Source organism: Musa acuminata, unplaced genomic scaffold (assembly GCF_036884655.1).
Source record: "Musa acuminata AAA Group cultivar baxijiao unplaced genomic scaffold, Cavendish_Baxijiao_AAA HiC_scaffold_42, whole genome shotgun sequence".
In the NCBI taxonomy this organism is placed as follows: domain Eukaryota; kingdom Viridiplantae; phylum Streptophyta; class Magnoliopsida; order Zingiberales; family Musaceae; genus Musa; species Musa acuminata.
In genome coordinates, this window is record NW_027020324.1 from 312,764 (window position 1) to 338,302 (window position 25,539).

The following is a 25,539-nucleotide window of genomic DNA, read 5'->3' on the forward strand; positions in this document are numbered from 1 at the left end:
GTGACCTTCCTCCCACATATTGTTGGCTTGTAGCAAGTGATAGTTTCATGTGCCTTTTTATTTGGTGTTACATGGAGTGACAAGTGATAATTGGTGTTACACCAAAAAGGACTTATATTTTCTTGTTTATGTATGTTTAAATGCATTCATTTTCCTTCAACATGTTATGTAAATCAATTCTTTATGATATTTTTCTCCATCAGTAAGTGTATATATATTTTACTTCCTCAGACTGCATGACCACTAACATGAGAAAATTATATGTGGACTATTTTTTGATGTGCACTTTAATTAAAGTTAATTAACAAAGTTTCAGCCAAAGCTACATATGAACAGAGGGGTATTTTAGTCTTTTGATGAGGATGCGGCTCAAAGATAACACGAGGTCGACGACAGTGCCCCCCCTCTTATCTTCCGATGGCGTTGGAATCGCGCCCAAGCAGGTAAACGCCAATGGCGCCATCTGACGCCCGCGTCCACCTCAGGGCAACTGCTCCAGAGATGCTTACCTCCGGATCCCATTCCTCGGATGTGCCCCCTAAGCGGAATCACCATCTCCACCGCGGCCGTCGCCTTCGCAGCCGCCGTCGCGTCGTCAAGTACCGACCTTTCCCCGCCCCCGACGCTCCCCCGCCGAGGTCGAAGCTTTGGGACGCAGATAGGTCCTCCGAAGCCGACGGCAAGCTCGCCGCAGGCGGAGCGAGTCACCGGAAGGGCGGGGATGGCGTCCGACGGGCCGCGCCGGTGGTTTCGGCGCGGCGGCTCGCTGCTGCTCTGTGGCATTTTCGTCCCTTGAGTGCTGGGGATGTTGGAAGGAGCCCTCGGCTAGGGTTTACGGTAAGACCACCACCATGATCTGGTGCCTTTTTCTCTCGTCTCCGGATCTTCTCTATTATCATTTTTACTGTCCAGATTCTGATCAGGTCTTCCACAGTATTTTCTTTATCTTATTGCGTTTGTGTCCTAAAGATTGCCTTTTAAGTCTGAAAGCGAATTGCTCTCGTAAAAAGCATATCATCATGAACATGTTAAAGTATTACCAAAATATCTTGATTTTTATGAGCAAGTTGTTCAATATTTAAATCCAAATTGGAAAAAAAAAGAAAGAGAGGGATAATTGATTTGTTAAGGAGATTACTATTGACAACCCCTAACTTCATACAACCATGTAAATAAAATAAAATATAATTTTACTAAATATAAGCCCTCAATTATCAATCATACTCTTATTTCCCACAACCACTGATGCAGACTAGCCCAGAAGATGACATGGAAAAATATCATCTTCCAGGCTTGTGATCCGATAGCTTAACCCCTAGAAACATTAAATCGATCTAACAATGTAAAGAACTATTTGTCATCTCCTTCTCTTTGATGTTCAGATCATCTCATTTGATTATCCTTTTTTTCATCATTTTGCAACATCAACCATAAAAGATGCCTCGGCAATTATGAAGAGAATGAGAAAAATAAGAAGATGATGAGAAAGAAGAAGGGGAAGAAAAAGGGATTGTACTGAAGGAATTAGAAGAGTTAGTCGAAATTAAGTGATAAGTTGAGTGCATTATAGAGGAGTATCTTAGGAATATTAAAGGTTCTTAAAATGGGGCTGTAAATAGGAAAAAGGGGTTGCCAAGAGAAATATCCTTTATTAAACTGAATATTCTGAATTCTAAAGATAATTTTGATCTCTGATATAGTCGTTCCTTTTCTAAGTTCAGTTGCTATTGGTCAAGAATAACTAGAACTTCCCAATAGCCCATAGTGTTATTCTTCATTGCTATTCTAAGCTTAATTTTCTCCCTCTCTTATTGATATATCTTTGTTGTTCGAGCATTTTTGCTTGTCATCATTGCACCTGAAACCAGAGTGTCTGTTCTTACCAAACCTCAGTTTTCATGGCAAAACAGACCAATGTGCCAGAAAAATGGCATTTTGTATAAGGTTCTGTTCTTGTTGTTGTACTACTGAATATTGTTTTTGATCTGTAATCTATTTGAGCTTACCCTATATATATTCCTCTTTTATGACCAGGCAGAAGTTTCGTCGTCATTACCCTCTTGTATAGTGGAGAAGGCAAAAAAGTGGGACTCCAGACCCTCAAATGTGATAGAGGATATCTGCCAATGCTATGGTCACCTGAAGCTTCTCGAAGACCAGCAGGTAAATGGCATCTCCGTTATGTCTGCCCTCCAACTGGAGCTAGAACAGGCTCGTAGCTATGTTATTGAGCTTGAGTCTGAGCAACGGTCAGCAAAGAAAACGCTCAATCACTTCTTGAAGAGCCTTGCGGTAGAGAAGGCATCATGGAGGAACAGAGAACATGAGCAAGTCCGCAGCATAATTGAAGCCGTCAAGTGTAATCTTAGCAAAGAAAGGAAAAACAGAAAATGGTTGGAAGTTGTGAATGCCAAGCTGGTTGATGAACTCGCTGAGGTAAAGTTGTTAACTAAGAGGTACTTGCTTGATTTTGAGGAGGAGAGGAAGGTATGCGAGCTTATGGAGGAAGTACATGATGAACTGGCCAAGGAGATCGGTGAAGGCAAAGCTGAAGTTGAAGCTTTGAAGAGGGAGTCTGTGAAACTTCAAGAGGAAATGGACGAAGAGCGGAGGATGTTGCAGATGGCAGAAGTTTGGCGTGAAGATAGGGTACAAATGAAGTTGGTAGATGCAAAGCTCATGCTTGAGGAGAAGTATCTGCAGTTGTGCAACCTCCAAGCAGATATGGAGGCATTTCTGAAAGTGCAAGGTGGTATCGACAAAGACATGGCGATGATGAAAGAAGCAGAGATGCTTAAAGATGTTTTGAGCTCAATTAAAGTTGAAGGTATCGAGTTCTACTACCAGCCTCCTGCTTCTGGGGGCGTGTCTGTCTTTGAAGAACTCCAGCCAATAGAAGAGACTAATGGGCGGGAGATAGGACAATGCTATGGATACAGCCCTGCAAGTCATGCCTCCAGAATTCATACTGTCAGCCCGGAAACTGATTTGTTTCTTCAAAACTCAGTGAAATATGCTAATGGAACGGTCAATAGGTGTAGTGATGTAGAAGATGATAGTGGCTGGGAAACTGTGAGCCAGCATGTGGGGCAGGCTTCTTGTAATTCTCCAGAAGGGAGTGACCCATCTGTGAATTGCATCTGTGAAGAAAGTTATGGATCGGTAAGAGGAACATATTGGGATGAGCAAAGAGACAATGTCAAGATAAACAGTGGAATCAGTGAAATTTGCTCGACAGCCACAAGACAGCATAGGAAGAAGTTATCTTCTATAAGTAGGTTTTGGAGGTCGTCATCTGCAACTAAAGGTGATAGCAAGAACGTTTCTGTAGAATTATCTAACGGAAGGTTCTCAAATTGTAGGACGCCAAATGCCACCCTTTCTTCCGATGCCAAGTCTGATGAAGTGGGCCAAAGCTCCCCAAGTGTGGGGCTGTGTTCCCCCGATTTGTTAGACCCTCATGTTACACCGGGAACGAAAGGATGTACCGAATGGCCTAGAGGAACTCAGAAGAACAGTGAGTATTCATTTGGCAGAAGATTCAGCTGTGTCAATCCCTAAAACTAAAAGATTTAACATGAGTATTCATTTGGCAGTTGAAGATATGCGCCCCCATGATCATGCCAGGCTAATACTGGGCTGTTATTTGGTCCCAGAGACAAGTACTCAAGTTTCGTAATGTTAATCTTGAAGGATGGTTTTCTCGCCAATCTGGAGCAGAGTTTGCTCGAAACTTGCATTCGTTGCCAATTCATGTTTCTCTGTTCCCCAACTATGGTCAGGATCACGAACACAATGTACAGTGATAGTGGTCTCATTTTATACAATCAACCAGGTCAGAATTTTCTCAAATGCGATAAATATATCGATAGTTGTAAATGTCATTGTTCGATGCTTTATCATCTGTAGACCCGAGCAATAATAGATCATCCACTGGGTCTGCCTTTGTTCTGTACATGTCTGTGAGGTGGATTCATTTGGGGAATGTGAAGCAGTCTTTGCTTCTATATTCATGTAATAAAATCATCATCAAAGTCATATTGTTTTGCATGTTACAAAGTTCATCTGCTCGTGTCAAATACATCTCTTCAGATGACAGAGAGCTCTAAACAAAGGAATGTCATTTAATACCATTAGATGATAAACAATAGCACTGATTCCCTCGAGTGTAGTGTTATCTAGTAAATGTTACCACCGCATTCCCATATTAAACGGTAAGCACATTAATCACACCTAATCATGTCGATTCCACTGTACCAATAATACCCTAATTTATTAATGGGTCATTAGGGAGGACAACTTTCGGTGATGCCACTACAGAATCTCGTGTCGCATGGAATCATACTATATGCTTCTTGGGGTCCAGCGGCAGGAAAGATTCTGATTCCTAAAACCAAGCCTTGGATCTCTCACATCTTCTCCGATCCCCAAATTCGTCTTAAACACGATGATTCGTCTATGTTTCTTTCAATCAACGTTCATTTTAACATGAAGTTAATCTGATTTATGCAGAGTGGATAAGTACAAATATCCGAAAAAATCCGATTTGTCGTCGTGCCGAGACGTGAGCTCGGCCGACGCGTCATGGTCATGTCATACAACGTCTTCGTCACGGAGCGGAGAGATAAGCCGTGCCATGACCACGCGTCGTGAGATCAGAGGCGCGAGCTCGAGCTACAGCTATCGCGGTCGCAGTCGCCAAAAAGAAGGGGTGCCCTCATGCAGCGTAAGAGCGACCCCTGTGCTTTTTGTCTTCTTACGTTGAGCGGCTCATAGCAGACCTGAACGCCGTTGTAGAAGAAGGATAAGCATTATTGAAAGAAGTAGACAGGAGAGGGAATAGAGCTCGTTGGAGGTAGGATTCCTTTGTTCGGTTCGCAGAGGACACCCAGTCTAATAAAGAAGTTGTTTCCATTCTCTCGTCAGCCACCGCGATCAATCAACAGCAATACTGCATCGTCGTCGCGGTACAGCGACACCAAAAGCGAAGGCCACATTTTTGAATTGTCGTGACGAGGACATGTTTAGAATCCAAGGAGGGGCCGACGGGACGGGTGTCGATCAAGCACAGGCTTACCGTCCGCCATCCACCGAGCACCCACGTGGGACTGGGCCCCCCCTGCCCACGTCGACGGGTCCTACGTGGAGCCCCCGCCGTCACGATTCTACTGTCAAGACGATCGAGGCTGCTGCTCCGCGCGCGCTCTATAAATGAAGCCTCCGCATCTCTCCCGAGGCCGCGATCGGAAGGTTCCGCGGAAGAAAGAGCTGTGGCACCGTCCCTTTCTCGAACAGCCGGTCTCGTTTCGATGGCGAAGGCGCGGAGGCACGCCCCGGACCGCCTCCTCGGCTGCACGCACGAAGGTCACGTGGCGGGGGCGGACTTCCCCGACCTCGCCGAGGACGAGGTGTTCTGGTCCTCGGACTACGGCTCAGCTGCCGGCGAGTCGAGCTGGCGCCGGTCCGATTTCAACAGGGCTCGCCCATGGGCCGCCCGTCGAGAGGGCGGACTCTCTCTCGCCTTCGAGGACGGATGCATGCCACGACGGAGCGCCGCGTCGGCTGCCTCGGCGCCGGTGGAGGTCCCCGTCTGGCCCAAGTTCCTCCAGGCCGAGCCTGACGCGCCGGTCGGGCTGTTCGACCGGGAGGTGGAGGAGGAGACAAGAGACGGAGGGTGGGTGCCGCCGCACGAGTACTTGGCGAGGGAGAAGGGGAGGAGCGTGGCGACGTCGGTGCTCGAAGGGGCCGGCCGCACGCTCAAGGGCCGGGACATGAGCCGCGTTCGGGACGCCGTTTGGAGTCGGACCGGATTCTTTGGTTGAAATCCAAACCCGAAACGTTTTGTGTCTGTATTGGGCCCTTTGATGACTTGTTAATAGTTCCTGTTATATTATTCGTGCAATAATTAGAAAGCCTACAGTGATTGTTACAGCCAATATTATAATAAGAAATTCCTAATGAATTATTTTAAGAGAAAAAGCTTTTGTTTGAACTGCAATTAATGCCACGGGAACGAAACAGAAATAGCGATAGTAGCCGTCACAGGAACAAACACAACAAGGCAAGAATGGAGAAGCTAAAAGGGTCCGACAAGCGACCAAAAACAGATAGGAAAGAGTCGTCAATGAATGGTGGCGTGAGCCGCACAACTCCTCTTCATGCCTCATCTGTCATCGTCGCCGGTGGATCCCACGAGTCGCGTCCCATAGAAGGAAGGCGCCTCCACGCCGGAGTCGCGCAGATGGGGCAATCCCCAGTCTGATGCCCAAACGGATGAGAAAGATCACCGGGCTCATGTCACTCGCCACCTTTTGTGTGAAAGAGATGTGTGACGTTGTACATGTATTTTAGTACTTTCTGCTATTAGTCACTACGTCAAAATAGATCGATACGATTGATGATGGCCATTCGGAAAGATGGAAGACTGTGATATGTACTCTAAAATGAAGATGAAGTTTGTAATCTTGGCTGTCCAATATGAAAGGAGCGTGCGAGGAAGATTGTTCTAAGATCCCGATCATTGAGTTGAGCAAATATTTGTAGTAGGGCAGCACAGTGCCATTGCTCTAATTCCAGACCCACTTGAGCTTTCCAATTGATAATAAACCTAAGAATATGATGATCTTTTTAAGATTTGGTTTCTTTACTCCTCGATCAATCGATACGAGAACTAAATATGCTCATCATTCCTCCATGCATGTAGATGAAAGAAAGTTCCGAATGCGTAGGTGATTTCAGGGAAATAAGAACTGGATGGAATATACTTGTCCTAGAGGAGCAATCGGAGGTCAAACACCATCAACATAGAACAAATACATGTAGAACAGCACATCTCGAGACTATCCCGCCTGGTCTCCCACGTCTTTGGAAGAAGAAAGAGGAGGTGCCTCATACTTGCTGAAGACCTCGTAAGCTGAAAGCAGTGACAGAGCCACGAAGCACACGAACGCCGCAAAGTGCAAGAACAACGACGCCTTGCCCTTGCTGCAGAACTTGCCGTAGTAACTGCACCCTTCACTCCATGAGGCTTCCGTGTCCCCCTGATATGCCAAATACATCACCTCCGTCGCAGCTGATCCCGATGTCACCATCAGGTAGGCAAACACCTGTTACGCACCATGGAGCACCGAGAACAAATCAGTAACATGTCGAACACAGGAACGCAGTCAGATTCCATGACCTGGTCCAAGATGAAGAAAAGCCAGTCGCTGTCGAAGCACCCAAGGAAAGAGAGGAGAATCGAAGCAGCAGCGTAGCCGAGGGAGATGGCATTTGTGCAGACCAAGTACCTACATGACCACAGAGCATCAAGCCACAGGAGACGAAGAGGGGAAACACATAGAGCCGGAAGCTTGTTACTTGAGTCCGGTGATGTTGCTGAATTCCACCTTCCCGTAGGCATCGTTGGCCTGCTTGTTGGTGGCCATCACCCACAGGGAGGCAGCACTGAGGGGAATAACTGTGAGCCTGAGGAAGAGATCCAGAGATCTGAAAGTCCTGCCATGGCTGGAAGAGGCAGGAGCGAATCCAGCTCCACGTCTCATGCTCCAAGCTGATGAACAACTCGGTGTAGCTGAGAGGATCTTTGCTCCTTTGGAGGACCGGCAGGTGGAGGAGATCTAAGTCGAATGCAGCCTCCTTTTCAACGGTAAGCAATTTGAAGTGCGGTGGGTGAGTCTTAAATCAGAGGGGTAGCTTTTTGGAGTGCAGCAATCATGGCCTATGGATGACCAAGTGTTTGAGATGCTTGTGGTAGCTTCTTCACCGAGTAATGACTTTATCCAAGGATTGGCTTACCCACCAAAGGAAGGACGTCACACCTCCTCCTCTCACGTCTTTGGTTGTGAGGCAAAGGAAGGACATGTTACATTAACTTACAAGGACAACACCATTCATGGCTCGAGTTGGGCCATGTAGCATTACTCCATCCTAATAAGTTAATGCATGAAGCTGTCTCCACCGTGTACTTAATACATATTTATTAGACAGTACTCCGTCATTTCGTAATATTCCTCTTTAAAATGTTGTGTGTGTTTTATGTATCTTATATATTTCTTTACCAAACTAACCTATATTAGTTATGGTTATGATATAGTTATTATTTTCGCTCGTAATGTGAAATTCATTTAAGACACCATGCCAACTATTTATTAAAAATGAAATCTTTTCGAAGATCATGTCAAAAACATTTTCATTATCATTATTTGTTGAAATAATACACTGAAATATGGTTATGTCATGCGAGGTACACGTGAGGACCAGAAGAGTTGAGAACAATAAGATTGATTGTCCATGTGAAGTGGGGCGTCCTCTTTACTGTTGGGACCCGATAGGAGGAGTAGCGGTCTCCTTCGAGTTGGATTCTGCATGACAGTGTGCGCATGTGTGAGAAGAACTGTCGGGTGACCAAGAGAGAGAGAGAGAGAGAGAGAGAGAGAGGCTATAACATGAATGATAAGGATCGGTACACAAATAAATGTTAGGGCGGTGAGAGGACGATAGAAAGAGAATAAGTTGAATAATAGAGAGAGAGAGGTGTGAAGGAAGAACTGTATTGATTGATTTCTATCGGGTCACTACAGTGGGGTAGAGGGCCCCGATGGATGTGTCTTTTGTTTTGTCAAGAGGCATGATAATTTCCTGATACATAGCTACAAATATGTTGAATGCAAACTATCATTACTCGATGATGCCACATGATCCCATGTAAGTTGGAAATGTAAGAACCACAACCTTTACAAGGCAACAAGCTTCTGCTTGCATACACCACTTCAGATCAATCAATACTTTTCATCACAACACATTCTACTATAAGAATATGATTGAACATCGCAGATGGTTTTTCTATCAATTTATTTTATCATCATACATCACACCGACGTAAACAAAGATTGATCACTCCATCGCCATTGTGGAATCCAATGGCTCATAGTGACACCACCAAGCATGTAAATTCACTCACTGACATAGAATGAACATCTCTCGTAATTAAAATGACTAAAAGTCAGTATATATATAACCCAAGCCATATCATAACCAAAATGGCCAGCAGTATATAAAGCCCCAAGCCTTTGCAATAGTTGGACCTTTTCTTTTGGTACTAGTTATGGCATAGCCAAAATACCATCAAACATCCCCGTATAGAAACATAATGTTTTAACTAGAAGTAGGCTGTCACTTTATTCTGTTAATTGTCTTAGATGATGGGGCCCGATACATTTGTCACTTGTTGAGGAACTAAAGAAGCATATTATAAATTAAATTGGGTGTTACATTATCAGCACTGAAAGAGAAAATAGTCAGAAGACCACTCCCATATATTCTATTCACTTTCCAGGTACTTCCTGAAAACCTGCTGTGCCAGTTTCCCCTTAGCACTCGCGCTTAGAAAAGATGCGGCTTCGCCTTTATTTTCTTTTATTTCTTTTTCTTTTCTTTATTTATTTCTTTTCTTTATTTTCTTTTCTTACTATAAGCAGAGAATTTCACTAGCTCCCTAGGGAGCTAGTGAAATTCGAGAAAAAGTCAATAAAGGAGCAACTTAACGACCAAAGTGAAGTGAACTACGGGCTGTACCCCGTAGCTCACTCACTAACAGGGAGTTATGTTAGCTCCGGGCAAGCAACTCGACCAGAGGGAATGACTTTAGGAATGACCGAAGGGAGTGTTTGCTTGGGGGACGTGTCCCCCAATTCCCCTCTTAAAACAACTTTTTTTTATAAACCCGAAGGCCCGTGGCCTAAGAGCCACCTTAATACAGATATACTCATTATTATATCTTATGGCATTTAGGTCAAAGAGAGCCAACTATAAATGAGATGAGCCATAAAATTTCCTACCTCACTTTAGATGGGTCTCAGACCAATATGCCGAACCACATATGTGGCCAGCATTGATATCCTGGAAGTTCCAAAAAAAGAAAATAGGGTTCTACCATGAAACACTAATTTGGCTTAGGGAACAAATATTTAAATCTATCAAGTTCCCATTATGTTTGCATAGATAACATCTCTAAGAACAAAAAGCATGATCAGGGAGAACGAGAAGTGGTTAGATAGAGATTACCATTTAGCCATTGAATGGGTAAATATATGATGATCTCAGCACTTTGTCAAAACCTCAGCACCAGTTCCGGTGATCAAAATTGTATGCTCAAACTGTGCAGCTCGGCTGCCATCCGCTGTAACGGTAGTCCATTCATCATCCCAAGTGATGCTCTCAATGCTTCCCATGGTTAGAATGGGCTCTGTAAAGATAGAACTACATAAAAAAACAAACAAATATCCTCCTTTATACAGTGTAAGTGAACGCTAATTGTGCAGCTACTACACCCAGGTGTGCACATAGCAACAACAATAACAAGCCACAAATACCAAATAGTTGGGGTTGACCATATGTATCTTTTGTCGTTCATTGAGCTTATACAAAGGTCATATATTTAGTTAAATAAGTGTACTTAAATATTTACTTATAGTTTATAATAGAGTTTTTTTGGTCTCCCTCTACTTCTCATACCACATATACCAATCATCTCACACACTTTTAACTACAACATCCATAGGTCTCCTTAGCATATATTCGATGATTTTCCTCCAATAAATACTCGAACAAAGTTACACCTAATTATTCATTCATTTCTCTTTTTCCTCTTCACAGTTCACATGTCAAAAAAGCTTCTCATCCTATCTTGCTCTCTCACAAACCCAAACAACCCATACATGGGGTTCATATGGCCTATTGGCCCTATATATTAGGTTTGTGCGAGTCAGATAAGATGGGAATTATTTTTGGAAGGTTCTTTAAAAGTTGGGAGATGCATCTGGACTTTATCTTCGAGATATCTTAATTTTAGCATCAGAGAGTACAATGACCACCCTAGGAAGCAGGTACTAGCTAACAGAAGATCCAAAACAAGTTATGTTTTTGGGAGTATAGAACCATCAGAATTGCACAAGCAAAGAAATGTTCTCATGCTTTAAATGGTTATGTTGCAGTTTGCACATATGAAATCTTGATTTTTTTTTTCATATCTTCAAAAGACCTGCTAGGGTTATTTTTGAGGAAGCTTTGGAGGAAAAAATGTGGCACGTGGGTTATGCATTTTGTTGAATGTAACTAGTTCTTTCTGCAATCTGAAATACCAGTAATGGTAAATGTTAAATTAGCAAATGAAATATAATTTGGTTTAGCTTCAAATGAAATATTCATCCACATTCTGTGTTTTGAATATGAGGGTTCTAGTTCAATGTTCAGACCCTATCATAACATATTTGATCCTACTTATTCAAGCCCACAGAGTACATACACTTACTAAGACTTGCATCCTTTTACGACCAACAAAATACTGTGGAAAAAAAGACCAGTTTACAGGGGATACACAATAACAGATTGCTGGTTTTCATCTGCAGTTACCTTTTAACTCAATATACTTGCTTCCTACTAAGTAGTTTTTATTTGTCATTTCCAATAGCTAACCTACAGTGAATTCTACAATGTAAATCATAAAAATAGCATCCAAAAACTACCAAAGATCTATAACAGAGTTTCAATGACCTTACATAGAGTAGTGCAATTCCTTCAAAAGAAAAAAAGAGGATCAACCACAACTATTTTAGCATCAACTCCATTTATAATAGATGAGCTCAACCATTTTTCATGGATTCTAAACCTAAGGATGTGAAAGCATTTATACCAGACACACTTTCTGAATTCTGACAAATGTAATTTTAAATTTGTCAATTACTCAACACAACCATAAAATATAAAACACTTACCAATTGTAAATGTTTCACCTTCAACCATACACCCAGATCTGTCATTACCTAAATAACAAAATATTTCCATCAGGATAAGGGCATATATTAATAAGTGATTTGGGCTAAAATATTAAGCTGCACAATAATGCAAATATATACATAGATCCGTCATCATGGTTCATTTTTAAATAATTTAGAAATGCTACTATAACACAAAATTGTTAAAATTTTCAAACTTTGTCAGGCATTAGTATTCCCAGGAGAGGCATTTGAGGAATGTTTAAACATTTAAGACAAGCTAAAACCTTATGCAAAGCACTAAGGAGATCCTACAGTTTTCATCTTAATGGTTTCTCCTGAATACACATAATAGCAATTTAAGAGACAGTTCATTACAAAAGAATATTGTGAAGAGACATTGTAAAAGCATAATGCATTTCATAATAAAAGAAATGATAACATAAAAGTAGGTAGAACTTCAATAATACTCATCATCATCTGCTTCTTTTCTGCTTGATATGTAATGAAGTATTGCCCTGCCTTATGCATCTATAGTCTTGCCATAAGAATCCTAGAGAACAGCCTCAAGAATGCCAGGAGGAGGAGAAGAGGACATCACACTGGAGGAGGTAAGTATTTTTCATATTTCATAATTTTCTAACGTTTTTTGCTTTATATATATATATATATATATATATATATATTCTGTTGGCAATGTTGCATCAGCACATCCATTTTCTGTGCAGAAAAAGCCACTTGCCAGGAACCCCCCCACCCTGGTTACTAGTATTTGACCTGGCAACTACATGAGTTATCAAAACAATATAGATGAACCTTGAAAGATTCATGGAATTCATGAAAATTCCATGTCTAGAAGCAATGTGTACAAGTGGATTATTTCTTTCTGATGCTTGTCAAAGCAAGATATCAGCTGCTAAATAAGAAAAAAAATGTTAAAGACCTAGCAAATGAAAGAAATTATATATATATATATATATATATATATATATATATATATATATAGCGCACAAACACACACACACCAAATCTCCAGTAGGATAGGCAAGAGTACCATCATTATAGAAACTTCTAAGCATCTCACAGTTATTGAGAATGGTACTTGCAAATATAGTGTCTTTGAAAACCTTTTCATGCCATCACATTTCAAATAACATTTCAATGTAAAATATAAAGGACGAGACAGTAAGGCAACAGATGTGAAGGTTTACTAACGATGATGCAAAATGAGTGGCTCAGAGTGGAATACCGTCCCGACACCATGACCAACAAAACGCTCCACAACACCATAGCCATATTTTTCAGCATGCTCACTACAATATTGTGCAGAAAAGGAAATAAAATATTGTTATGATTAAATAGAAGCTAAGCTTAAGAAGCAAAAGACTGACATTTGCAAGGAAATACAAATCATTATATAGCAAAAGGTTATTCGTTTATGTTATGATGCAAAAAAAAAATCCAACGTTTCTGAAAATTGAAATCATATTATCATCACCTAGATGCAGCACATCTGATAAAAGTTCAGCTGCCATTGAATTCACTGGATGTGACAACAGAACCTTACAGTTTCCAATCTACACCCACCTTAGCTTACTAACGTATGCAGCATTTTGCACTAGCATATTAAGATGTTCACATCAGAATCCTTGTTACCAATAGATTGATACTTGCAATTCAATTTTGATAAACAAACATTTCCTTAGCGAATTAACTCTAGGATTAGAATTCCATCAGTAGACTAAGATAACTAATGGCTAATTGCTTCACTAAATATCATTGTATTTTTATACTGTAATTTCAATTCTTTCGTCGAGAATGATGTATATTTGAATCACTCAAATTTTGAAGTAAAATGACTATAGCATGCAATAATTGAAGTTTAACTTTTCGAGGCACAATTAAAGATACTTTCCTATACACAAGAAAAATGGGTTCATAATAACCTACAGGTATAACTGTATAAGCACATAAAGTTTTATCCTAGCCTAATTGCAGATTTAAACAAAACCCTTTCATGTTTAAACAAGTTGTATATAGATTTATAACTCAGCCTCGAGGTGCACAATTGTCTTTTGTACATTAAAATAATTTGTGCCCACCTTTTTCCATCTAAACTAAAGCTATATCACAAAACCATTGCCTGATATTGGATGACTATTTCATATCATCCCAGTACCAATTTGTCAAAGTCAAGTCAAAATATACTGCTAAATTGAAGTGCTGGATGACCATTTTAAAAAAAGATAATACATGGTGAAGATCTGTTATCTAGTTTGGAAATTGACATAAACTTTTGACTCTGTATTTTTCAAAGAAGAATTTACCAGGTGAGACTATTATAATACCTTATTCTCTTGCCGATCTTCTTAAAACTAGCACCATCCTTGCAGACAGATATAGCCCTCTCAAGGCATTCTTCAGTCACCTATAAGAAGCAGAAAACCAAAGTAAACTTAGTTTCCAATTTGGAAACTTCTTTTTCTATTACAGTTACAAGTCAGTAATAAAAATATTGAAAATGCAACCTAAAAATGATAAAAGATGGAGAAACTCATTTCTCTGGCAGACTTCATGATTTTCTCAGGTTTGACCAGTTCAATCTGTCAGTCGAGAGCAGGAAGATGTGCAAAAAGATCTGCATCAACTTGGAGAGCAAATCCCTACATACTAAATTTCATTTTAATTCAAGTTTGTTAAAGAACCTCACAACCAGGAAACCAATTTGGTGAAAACTCGCACTTAAAATAGAATAAGAGAAGGTAAAGGAGTTATAAGGTGGAACAAGAAGATTATAGCTTGATGTTCCCTAGTATAAACCAAGGTTTTAAATTTGGGTCAAGTACCAGTATTGGTAATCTACTGGACTGGCATAGTACCCACCGTGCTGGAAGTATATCAATCCTAACACCCAGTACCCAGCCGAAAAGGGCAATAAAGAAATGTTGATTGGTTCTGGACCATATGATCCGATATCAGTACTTTATTTGAAATCTTGGCACAAACAATCATAAAAATCTCCTCCTGCTAACATGTATGAGTCCATAAGAAGTTCTACAAGCCACTTGCTGTGTCAGAAATCAGCATCTTGGGCCAACATACCAGCATATTTCAAGTTCCCTAAAGAAATGCTTTAGCCTTACTCTATCCAGAGTGTTCATTCCATGAATGTCGACAATTTTCTGGCACCAATACTGTTTTTTCTTATTTAGATTATGTTTGGTAATCTGATGATTTTCTGCTTTTCTAGTCAACCTCGTTTACTTTGTTGTCAAATTCTATCTGGTCATGTTAATTGAAAGGACTGATTCTCAATCTAGAGTTTATCTAGCATTTAAAAATTACAAGAACATGGATAGAACTTAGAAGTATCTTTGATAAGGAACAAAAGATTTTGATTATACACATGCTTCACAAACAAACATATACAAAATAAAAAACAAAGGACAAGTAGCAATCTTTGGCATTCAAATCAAGGTTCACATAACAATATGATGAAGGCCAAGAGCAAAATCAAGATTGGACTAAGGTCTTGGATTGTGATCAATATTTGACAAGCTTGGAATTGTTCAAGCAACAATTTGAAAGTAAATAACTCAAAATTTCCAAGTTGTGAATTCACTGTCCAAAGATAATAAAGCACACTTCAATATATGTGTTTCAAGTCAAGTTTTAGCAAACTAAGTAATGAAGAGCCAGCCAATTCATGAAAGTGCAATTATGTTGTCCCCTTGTTATACTAAGAATACCCACAAAATAAAGATCCATTTATCACTAAAATCTCCAAAAAGGAAAGGTGTTTCATGTTTGCTATTTAGCTCAAAAAAATAATTTAACAAATGTAAATTACCACTATTTCCTTCATTATGCATCGTCTACAACATTACTTGAAACACATATCGACACTGAAAAAACCCATATGAGATCTTAAAGGGCAATACATAGAAACAAAACTAGCATAATACATCCACAAATTACCTTTACAAGGCGCTTTGTTGGTTCATTCACATTTCCACACAGAAATGTTTTTGATGTGTCCCCATGGTAACCCTGGAATGAAAATCATGTGCAGTAATTGTAATTAAGCATAAGTCAAAGAGATTTTTCTGTTGACTACCAACCTACTCTGTTTTTTTCCATATCAAGCAAATGACTACTACTACTAACATTATAGTATATATTCTCATTCCTCTTTATGTTAAACTTGTCCATCTTTTAGTGAAAAAAAATGCTCCTCTATACCTTATTACCAAAAAAACCCACCATATTTAAAAAAGCACAATGATGTTAAAGTATGAGGCAACATACTTTAACTAAAGAACTAGATATTAAACATAAGGCAATATATAAGTCTTTATATGAGGCAACCTCAAGTTTCAAGTAGAGAACTAGACATTATAGCATAAGGCAACATACAAGTCTTAATATGCCACAAGGAATAATATTTTCTTCTGGATTCAAGTAAAAAATAAGACAGTCAAAAGAAGTTGAATAACATACATTCAAATAAACAGTCACATCAATGTTTATTATGTCTCCATCCTGCAAAAGACAGATACCATTAGCTCACAGAGACAACTAGCAATCCTATAGGAAGGTAATGTAAAAAAAAAGATGAAAAATGACATCATAAAACCTGCAGTTGGCGGGAATCAGGTATTCCATGGCACATGCATTCATTGACTGATGTGCACACGCTCTTAGGAAATCCACCATATCCAAGTGGGGAAGGATAAGCCCCAGCATCAATAATCATCTTGTGCACTGCTTTATCAATTTCATTTGTAGTTACAGATGGCTGACAAATATAGGTACCAATCCAATGTTAATAAGTTATATTGATGAATATAGTATTCTTTGGAAAAGGAAAAAATACTCTTTCTAGATTAATGAAGAAGTATTTTCTTTAGTGAAAAGTTTAAGCATGACCAAGTGTGCTGTTCATAAATAACAGATATGCACATGCAGATGTTGCAAGAGAAACAATATCATGCATAAAAAAAGCAGTAGTTTTGATAATTAAGACTGCTCTAAGGAGAACAAGAAGAGAAACAGTATCATGCATCAAAAAAGCAGTAATTTTGATAATTAGACCGCCATGAGGTGCAAGAAGAAGAAGAAGAAGAATGTTCTTACTGCTTTTACCATATATTAAAAAGATAGGTTCTTACTCTAACCAATATTCCTGCATAGTCCAGAACATGTGCAGCAAGCTCACAGGCAGCTCTCATGCAAGCAATACCCTCATCATTATGTACTTGATGCTCGCTAGATAATTCTGGCAACAAGCCTGAATCCACATATGGAGGTCTTGGAATGTGGTCTGGCACTAAAAGCTTTCCAGAGACCTTTCCACGCCTTAATGGTGGCCTCTTTCTTACTTTTACTGAACTTTGAAGCTCCCTTGCTCTTCAAGTAATTAAGAAATTTAGTTAATAACATCATCTCGTATGTCATTTCCAGATAAGTGATACTTCTTTCTAAATTCTGAAAGTAAGCATTACAACAGCAGATCATCATTAATTCTAAAATAAATCAGATTCCAAATGAATTCATGTGAACCACAACCACAATTAATTTCAAAGAATGCATCTTGTTCATCCTACACTAAGTGTGCATGTAATTATATATATATATATATATATATATATATATATATATATTATATTGGTTGTTAGAATCATCACATACAATTTCTTGAGTGATCAGTCTGGACCTTTACATACTACAAGGCCCATCATGTGAACTTGGGATTGCCAAAATAATATGGTTGAAAGGTTTTAGCCTTTTAGGTAATACTGAACCTTTCCATGTTAGTCATGCTGGAAACAGTACGTACTTGTATGGTGTGCAAAAAGCTTGGTTGGAGCATGACAGTAACACCATACTGTAATGAGCATACTAAATAAACACTGTCCATAACACATTGATACACACTCAACAGACATGATATAGTTTCCCAGCATGTGACTATGTATAAGTTGTTTCCCCTCTCTTGTTTTCCTTTTTTTTCCCTTTCACCAACTTAAAGATTCACCTTGAGTATCAAGTTACGAACTTTAACTAACTTGATCTAATGTTTAACCTTACCTAGACAAAATGTCATTAGCTTACCAATTAAAATCAAAGCCTTTGAAGCTTGCAAGGTTGAGGACAATTTCCAGCAGCTCTAGCCAGTAGATGCTATATATCCCACCTTTTCAGTCTTGAGGAGGCTCTATGATTTCCAGCTATTGTGGTTTCATTACTTATGTAGACAACTAGCAAAAAGTCAAACCTTAGTTTATGGTCAAACAACAATGACTTAACAGACCTTCAGATTTGTCAAAGCTTATAAATATATTGGGTCATTTCCTAATAGCTTAAGCTTTTAAGATTACTAGTAACCCAATCGGAATTTTTTATCATGGTATTTAAGCAGATTACCGGTCACCTTTTTGCTTGCCAATGATTAAAACAATAGAAAAGCAGGATAGAAATGCTATGATTTCATCATCTCCGTAGTATTTTGTTGACTTGGCCTTTAAGCAAAATTGTGACAGCAAGAATACATTTTTCAAATTACAATCCCATTCATGATTCTGAGATTTTATCTATAAAATATCACTACCTAACTTTAAGCTAGCTGATGATCACCAAAAAGAGATCCTGCCCTTGCTTATTTGAATGACTAAACAAAAAACATTATGAAGAGCAACAACACCAAAGAGTTGCAATAGGACAATATATCCATGTGGATGAAAGAAAACAGAGTACTATTTCTCAATTTCTCATGGCATGCTAAATTCCTCTTGAATATAACATTGCATATGCATACCTCCGAATTCGCATAGCCTCCTCCAATCCTGACAACTTTCTTGATACAATGACACATGACCTTTGGAAAATTTCTTTTCCTAATAAGAGAAAATTTTGGATAATTTGCAAGAACAAGATTATCCTTAACAAGATAAAAATGATCTCTAAAAAGTATAATCACGAGAAAAGAAATGTTCACTTGCCAATTTATTTCAATACAAGCCATATTTAACTTCAAATAACAGTTAAATTTCGAGATAATTGACAAAGACATAATCAAGTCAAAACTAGAAGGTCAACTCAGGAAGACTTGCATTTTTCGCTAAACAGAATGGTGAATTACAGAGGTGACACTAATAACTGCAAGAACTTCTAAAGCATAATCATGAAATACGAGATAAACTTAATGTGACACAGAATCTTGGGTTCCTTAGGTCATTGGATTCACTCACACCTCGAGATGAACACTATTCCTTACTACAAAACTTGTGACTTCCTTAACCCCTACCCTCTAGGCTCTTCCATGCCTGGAGGAATTTACAGGGTATTCTATTAGTTGTGCGTGTGTTTAACGGCAACCAATAAGACAGTTTCCATTCCAAAGTGAAGCTCCACACCTGGGACGGCACTGGGAAACGAGGTCTTGAGGGGTTGGCCGACTAGGAAACTCCACCTCTCACCAGGGTCTCTCGGCGGAGTTGGCGCCGGTGATACCCAGCACAACCGGCAAATCGGGACCTTCAGCGCCATACTGAGAGTACCCCGGACTGCGAGGGTTTTAGACACCCTTTTCTGGGGCTTGAGGCCGCCGCTGTTCCGAGGATGTGAGAACGGATTTGTGGCACACAAGCGACAGTGCTGCTTGGAGATTCAATTGGAACAAAGAGATGGACGGCGAAAGCCATAGTAAGGTCTAATGTGGCTTGGCCCGTTGGTACGTTTCCATAATATGGGCCACTCGGTCCGGCCCATCATGGGCGTTTCCTTGGTTGAAACGAGTGAGGCAATAGTGACGTCCAATGTGGCTTGGCCCGTTGGTACGTTTCCATAACATGGGCCACCGGCACGGCCCGGCCCATCATTTTACAAGTGATTAATAAATAATTATTTTTAGTAGTTTATGATTGAGACTGAGTGAGAGTGATGATAATATATATATATATATATATATATTAGATTGATGTATTTTTTATGATGAAATCAATAAAAATCTTTTGACGATCATTTCACGATTTGATCAGAAACAAGCAGGCAATGATTAATTAGAATTAATTAGATGCATGAAACTTATATTCAGTAAAATAAATATATAATTAATCAATAAATTTGACGGAAACAAATTGTGGTTGGTTCAGCTGCTGTGGACCCCATCCTTCCGCCCCTTCCCTCTCCACCTTTGCACGCCCTCGTCCAGAGCCTTCTCCCCCAACAATTCCACAAACTCTTACTCCTCTTCATCCTCCCTCTCTCATGGACTACCGAAGGACGCCGAACGATCCCGCGTCAAGGAACAGCCAACGAGAGAAGGCGATGAAGGAGGCCGCGCTGTCTCCGATTCAGGTGGCCACTCTGGGCGAGGACGAGGAGGTGATGGAGGAGGACAAGAAGCGACGGGTAAGCTTCTCTTCCTCAGCGGCTGCACGGACGGGGCCTGACGCCGGAGGCGGCGGTGGCGGAGTGTCGCAGCCCTGCTGCCAGGTTGACGATTGCGCCGCCGACCTCCGCGAGGCCAAACGTTACCACCGCCGGCACAAGGTCTGCGAGGCCCACTCCAAGGCTGCCGTCGTCGTGGTCGCCGGCCTCCGCCAGAGGTTCTGCCAGCAATGCAGCAGGTAAGAGAACTTTCAAGAACTGCAACATTAGGGATAGAGTAGCTACAATTGCAAGCTATAAAATAACGAAAAGGTGGAAGCTTTGAGATATTATTTCCAATTGCAAGCTGCAACTCTTCTCTCTGTTTATGAATCTTTCTACTGGATTATACTATCTTTGCTTTTTAACACGGATCTGTCATTAAGAATTCTACGTTAATGATTTGGATCTTACAATTATTTGGCTGCCGAGGAGTATCCTGAATCAAAATAAACATGCTTCATCAGAATTGTACAACAATCCATAAGCACATGAAATCAGAGTACCAATCTGTGCTTTTCGGCTACTAGTTTCCTCTAGTATGTTTTACATGAACCTTCGTTGACAACCATGTCTTGACATATGAATCCTTGCAAAGGAAGTAATTTTTGTGCACGGATATACTGAGCTTTAGTCCTTGTCTGTGCTGTGTACAGGTTCCATGAGCTAGCAGAGTTTGACGACTCCAAGAGGAGCTGCCGCAGGCGCCTGGCTGGCCACAATGAGCGGCGCAGGAAGAGCTCTACCGACACGCAGCCAGAAGGATCAAACCGCTGCAGGGAGGCTGACCTCCCTGGAAATCCTGCATACAAGCATTTCCAGATCAGATAAGAACCTGATCAGGCTCTCTCTCTTCTGTCATGCCATGGCTTCCTTCTCCACCGAGTAACATCAGCTTCCTCCATGATACAAGCGAAGAAGACATGTATTTAAGCTGGAAACTGCTATGTCAGCCATCTTCTAGTTGTAATATGGTTTGATGGGAGAGGTAAATGCAGAAGCCAGAGATGGCTTCTTTGTTTCAAGTGTTCGATTGTGTGTCCACTTCTTTACCTCAGCATTTTCCTAAATCTCAGTAAAGGGTACTGCTCATTGTACTACAGTCTTAAACATCTATTTGATCATCGTGCAATTTATTTTCAGAAGCTGAAATCATATTTCGATGTATTCAACTTGTGAATTTAATTATAGGCAACTGCATAATTGAGTTTTACAGTTGTAATATGACTTCTTCATTAGGTGAATGATTGAGGGAAGAAACTAGTGTCATCATTTTCTTCTGATGTTCAAGTATATGGTGCTGTCTAAATCTGAGTGAATGTGTCGTGTCATCAGTGATTCAGAAAAAGTAAACTCCAGTTGTAACCTTGGACTAGAAAGATCTTGTAGCTTTGCTGTTCTTCTGCTAGACACAGTTCCAGAGGGGCCCTCGTAGCTTTCGATGGTTATGCTGCAAAAGAAACTTATGGGGAGGGGGGGTGCATCCTTGGCGAGAACAATTGGAATTTGTTCATCTTCTTGTTCTTGTGGTTGTGAGAGCAGACCATAAAGCTCAACTTGTCTATGCTAATGCATTTTTAGTACTCGAGCGTGTGTGGTTTATACTCTCTCGAGCAATTCTCTCAGGTGATCCCACTTGTGCGCAGCTCAACATTCATGTCTCACTCAAAGATCAAGTTGCAACCAGAGAATTTAAGATTTGTATTCCGGCAGCATGATAGGAACTGCAGACATTAAATGGATGAGTAGGAAATAACATAGAATCTGTTTGACTATGTGTTGGTGAACAAATGTGTCGTGGCTGATGAATCAGCATGGTTAGATCCACGGATCGATGTCGGGAGTTCTATGTTGGCTGAGCTGGATGCCCAGGTAGGTCGGGCCTTCGCGACGGGGTGTTGGTCAACGTTTGTTGGTCTAAGCACTGTATGCGTCTCTCCGTTCCCGAGATAAGTGACAGCTCGACCTCCCTCACTGGGTGGCGATTTCCTGGTCGAGGCGCTCGTGGCTTGGGGCGACCGCTTTCCTGCAAAAAAGGCCTTCGTCGGGTGATTTCCGACTGTGGCCCCTCCGACGAGCAAATCAGTTGTTAGTGGAATTGTTTTCTCCCCCTGGGCCGGATGCCGGCCAAAGGTCTTTATACTATTGTCAAAGGGTCGGTCGTACACGGGTTGGCGTGGTGGACGTGCCAAACAGTGCCTTGGTATGGATTCTGACTTGTTGTGTTTTGGGGGCGGTGCCGTCTCAGGATTCCTGTGACGTGCCAAGCAGCGGCTTTCGTACGGATTCTGGCCTGGTGTGTGACACCAGGTGTGGCATGTCTTGGACCCAAAATAGGCCCTATCACATCCCTCCTACCCACCCACCCCCCCCCCCCCCCCCCCCCCCAACATGGCGTGTCATGGGGTCTTGAAAGGGCCAAGAGGGGTGTCGGGGTCGGAGTGGTGTGACCGCGTCGGTTGCTCGTGAATGGGATCTGGGACGATGAGTCGCAAGTCGTGGATAGTGATGGAGCGAGTCGCAAGTCGTAAGTCGGGGATCGTCGTGAAGCGACTCAGACAACGGACTAGGCTAGCGAGGTGTGGCCCGAAAGTTGGATCGACCGAGATGCGACTCGAACAACGGACTAGGCCGACGAGGTGTGGCCCGAAAGTTGGATCGGCTGAGATGCGACTCAGGCATTAGATTCTCCACGAGACGTGACTTGGTCTGAAGGTTAGTCCTACAGGCCGAGTGACTGAGTCTGGGCTCAGGTTTCGATGCCAACGGGTCACTAGTTGGGAGCGATCTGGAGTGACCTGGGCAGGAGTTGGGCCCTATCACATCCCTCCTACCCACCCACCCACCCCCCCCCCCCCCCCCCCAACATGGCGTGTCATGGGGTCTTGAAAGGGCCAAGAGGGGTGTCGGGGTCGGAGTGGTGTGACCGCGTCGGTTGCTCGTGAATGGGATCTGGGACGATGAGTCGCAAGTCGTGGATAGTGATGGAGCGAGTCGCAAGTCGTAAAGTCGGGGATCATCGTGAAGCGACTCAGACAACAGACTAGGCCAGCGAGGTGTGGCCCGAAAGTTGGATCGACCGAGATGCGACTCGAACAACGGACTAGGCCGACGAGGTGTGGCCCGAAAGTTGGATCGGCTGAGATGCGACTCAGGCATTAGATTCGCCGCGAGACGTGACTTGGTCTGAAGGTTAGTCCTGCAGGCCGAGTGACTGAGTCTGGGCTCAGGTTTCGATGCCAACGGGTCACTAGTTGGGAGCGATCTGGAGTGACCTGGGCAGGAGTTGGGCCGACGAACCGCAAGTCGGGAACCGATCTGGAGCGACTTGGGCAGGAGTTGGGCCGGCGAGCCACAAGTCGGGAACCGATCTGGAGCGGTCGGGCAAGAGCTGTGCCGACGGGTCGCAAGTCGGGAGCCGATCTAGAGCGACTTGGGCAAGAGCTGTGCCGGCAGGTCACAAGTCGAGAGCCGATCTGGAGCGACCCGTGCAAGAGTTAGGCCGATGAGCCGCAAGTCGGGAATCGATCTGGAGCGGCTCGGGCTGGAGTTTTGGGGCCGGCGGGTCGCAAGTCGGGAATCGATTTAGAGCGAGTTGGGCAGGAGTTGGGCCGATGAGCCGCAAGTCGGGAACCGATCTAGAGGGGCTCGGGCAAGTGCTGTGCCGACGGGTAGCAAGTCGGGAGCCGATCTGGAGCGACCAGGGCAAGAGTTGGGCCGACGAGCCGCAAGTCGGGAACTAATCTAGAGCGGGTCGTGCAAGAGCTGTGTCGATGGGTTGCAAGTCAAAAGCAGATCTGGAACGACCCAGGCAGGAGTTGGGCCGACGAGCTGCAAGTCGAGAATCGATCTAGAGCGGTTCGTGCAAGAGCTGTGTTGGCGGGTCGCAAGTCGGGAGCCGATCTGGAGCGACACGGGTAGGAGTTGTGCCAACAGGTCGCAAGTCAAGAGCTGATCTGGAGTGACCCGAGCAGGAGTTGGGCCGACGAGCCGCAAATCGGGAATCGATCTGGAGCGGCTCGTGTAAGAGCTATGCCGACGGGTCGCAAGTCGGAAGTCGATCTAGAGCGACCCGAGTAGGAGTTGGGCCGACGAGCCGCAAATCGAGAATTGATCTGGAGCGGCTCGTGCAAGAGCTATGCCGACGGGTCGCAAGTCATAAGCCGATCTGGAGCGACCCGAGCAGGAGTTGGGCCGACGAGCCGCAAGTCGGGAACCGATCTGGAGCGGCTCGTGCAAGAGTTGTGCCAACGGGTCGCAAGTCGAAAGCCGATTTGGAGCGACCCGGGCAGGAGTTTGGCCGATGAGCTGCAAGTCGGGAACCGATCTAGAGCGGCTCGTGCAAGAGCTGTGCCGGCGGGTCACAAGTAAGGAGCCGATCTGGAGCGACCCGGGCAGGAGTTGGTCGCATCGGGGCTATCGTGGTCATCCCACGAGATTGTTCCACCCTTGGCCTTTTCCTGTCCATGCGTTTTCCTGCCACTAGAGCTTCGGTGGCGACGTACTGGTTAGCACGCTGAAGCATCTCGGGGACGGTTGCAGGCAGTTTCTCGACCAGCGACTAGAAGAGCCTTGAAGGCTTCAAGCCTATTAGGAACGCCTACGTGATTAAAGAGGGGTGAGCATCCAGGAATCCCCGGATTTCAGCGACGAAGCGTGCCACAAATTGGGAGAGCGACTCATCTTTGCATTGGGACAACACGAGTAAAGTAACCATGGAAGGCTTGGGTCGCACGCTGACGAGGAAATTCTGCTCGAACTTACTTGCGAGCTGGTCGAAGGATGAGATCAAGGAGGGGCACAGCCGACTAAACCACATTCGAGCTGGTCCCCTGAAGGTGGTCAGAAATGCACGACACATTAGGGCATCAGACGTGTCGTAGAGGGCCATCTGAGCTCGGAACACGATGACGTGCTCCGTGGGGTCGGATCCACCATCATACGCCTCCAATGCTGGTAACTTGAGGTTGAGGGGGACGGGCTTGTCCCGTATTTCTTGAATGAAAGGTGATCCGCCTGAGCTGCCTTCGTGTACCTTACCCCGCGACTTCCGAAGCTCGCGTTGGAATTCGTCCAAGCGGTGGTTGACTCGGGACAGCTGGTTCCTGAACGAATCATCCACTAAGTCGGACGATATGGTTTTCGACTCGGGGGGGTGGGGGAGGGAGTGGAGCAATCCGGTCGAGTACGAGAGTGCCCTACTCGGGCAGGGTACGAAGGTCTGCATCATCCCAGCCATCGCTTGCACTTGCTTAGTCAAGCTGAAGAACGCCTCGGGTGGCATGACCAGGGTTCCCGCGAGAAGTCCGGGAGGCGACCACCCTGGGTCATTGAA

General features: G+C 42.9%; 5 protein-coding genes across 8 annotated transcripts; 3 read left to right on the top strand and 2 right to left on the bottom strand.

Moving 5' to 3' along the window:
* Nucleotides 1-399: 399 nt before the first annotated feature.
* LOC135653891 (uncharacterized) lies at nt 400-4,050 on the top strand. Its single transcript, XM_065175520.1, has 3 exons — nt 400-837; nt 2,035-3,517; nt 3,597-4,050. The coding sequence occupies exons 1-3, from the start codon at nt 454-456 to the stop codon at nt 3,677-3,679; spliced, it is 1,950 nt and encodes a 649-aa protein (XP_065031592.1). The 5' UTR covers nt 400-453; the 3' UTR covers nt 3,680-4,050.
* Nucleotides 4,051-5,226: 1,176 nt separating this feature from the next.
* Nucleotides 5,227-5,936, top strand: LOC135653876 (protein S40-6-like). Its single transcript, XM_065175499.1, has one exon. The coding sequence runs from the start codon at nt 5,310-5,312 to the stop codon at nt 5,820-5,822; it is 513 nt and encodes a 170-aa protein (XP_065031571.1). The 5' UTR covers nt 5,227-5,309; the 3' UTR covers nt 5,823-5,936.
* A 680-nt stretch (nt 5,937-6,616) lies between these two features.
* Nucleotides 6,617-7,898, bottom strand: LOC135653901 (CASP-like protein 2D1). Its single transcript, XM_065175542.1, has 3 exons — nt 7,360-7,898; nt 7,181-7,289; nt 6,617-7,106 (listed from the first exon to the last, which is right to left on the bottom strand). The coding sequence occupies exons 1-3, from the start codon at nt 7,542-7,544 to the stop codon at nt 6,840-6,842; spliced, it is 561 nt and encodes a 186-aa protein (XP_065031614.1). The 5' UTR covers nt 7,545-7,898; the 3' UTR covers nt 6,617-6,839.
* A 2,049-nt stretch (nt 7,899-9,947) lies between these two features.
* LOC135653900 (methionine aminopeptidase 1B, chloroplastic-like) lies at nt 9,948-19,441 on the bottom strand. Of its 4 annotated transcripts, none has more exons than XM_065175540.1 (10): nt 19,190-19,441; nt 18,592-18,670; nt 16,946-17,183; nt 16,411-16,572; nt 16,275-16,316; nt 15,753-15,824; nt 14,123-14,202; nt 13,024-13,087; nt 11,775-11,822; nt 9,948-10,260 (listed from the first exon to the last, which is right to left on the bottom strand). In XM_065175540.1, exons 1-10 carry the CDS (start codon nt 19,320-19,322, stop codon nt 10,219-10,221), a joined length of 960 nt encoding a protein of 319 aa, XP_065031612.1. In that variant the 5' UTR covers nt 19,323-19,441; the 3' UTR covers nt 9,948-10,218. The 4 variants fall into 4 exon arrangements, with proteins under 4 accessions (XP_065031612.1, XP_065031610.1, XP_065031613.1 ...); XM_065175538.1 differs by having other exon boundaries at nt 9,948-10,246; nt 12,990-13,087; XM_065175541.1 differs by having other exon boundaries at nt 10,094-10,246.
* A 521-nt stretch (nt 19,442-19,962) lies between these two features.
* LOC135653902 (squamosa promoter-binding protein 1-like) lies at nt 19,963-21,371 on the top strand. The gene is made up of 2 exons (XM_065175543.1): nt 19,963-20,404; nt 20,861-21,371. Exons 1-2 carry the CDS (start codon nt 20,043-20,045, stop codon nt 21,033-21,035), a joined length of 537 nt encoding a protein of 178 aa, XP_065031615.1. The 5' UTR covers nt 19,963-20,042; the 3' UTR covers nt 21,036-21,371.
* Nucleotides 21,372-25,539: the final 4,168 nt, after the last annotated feature.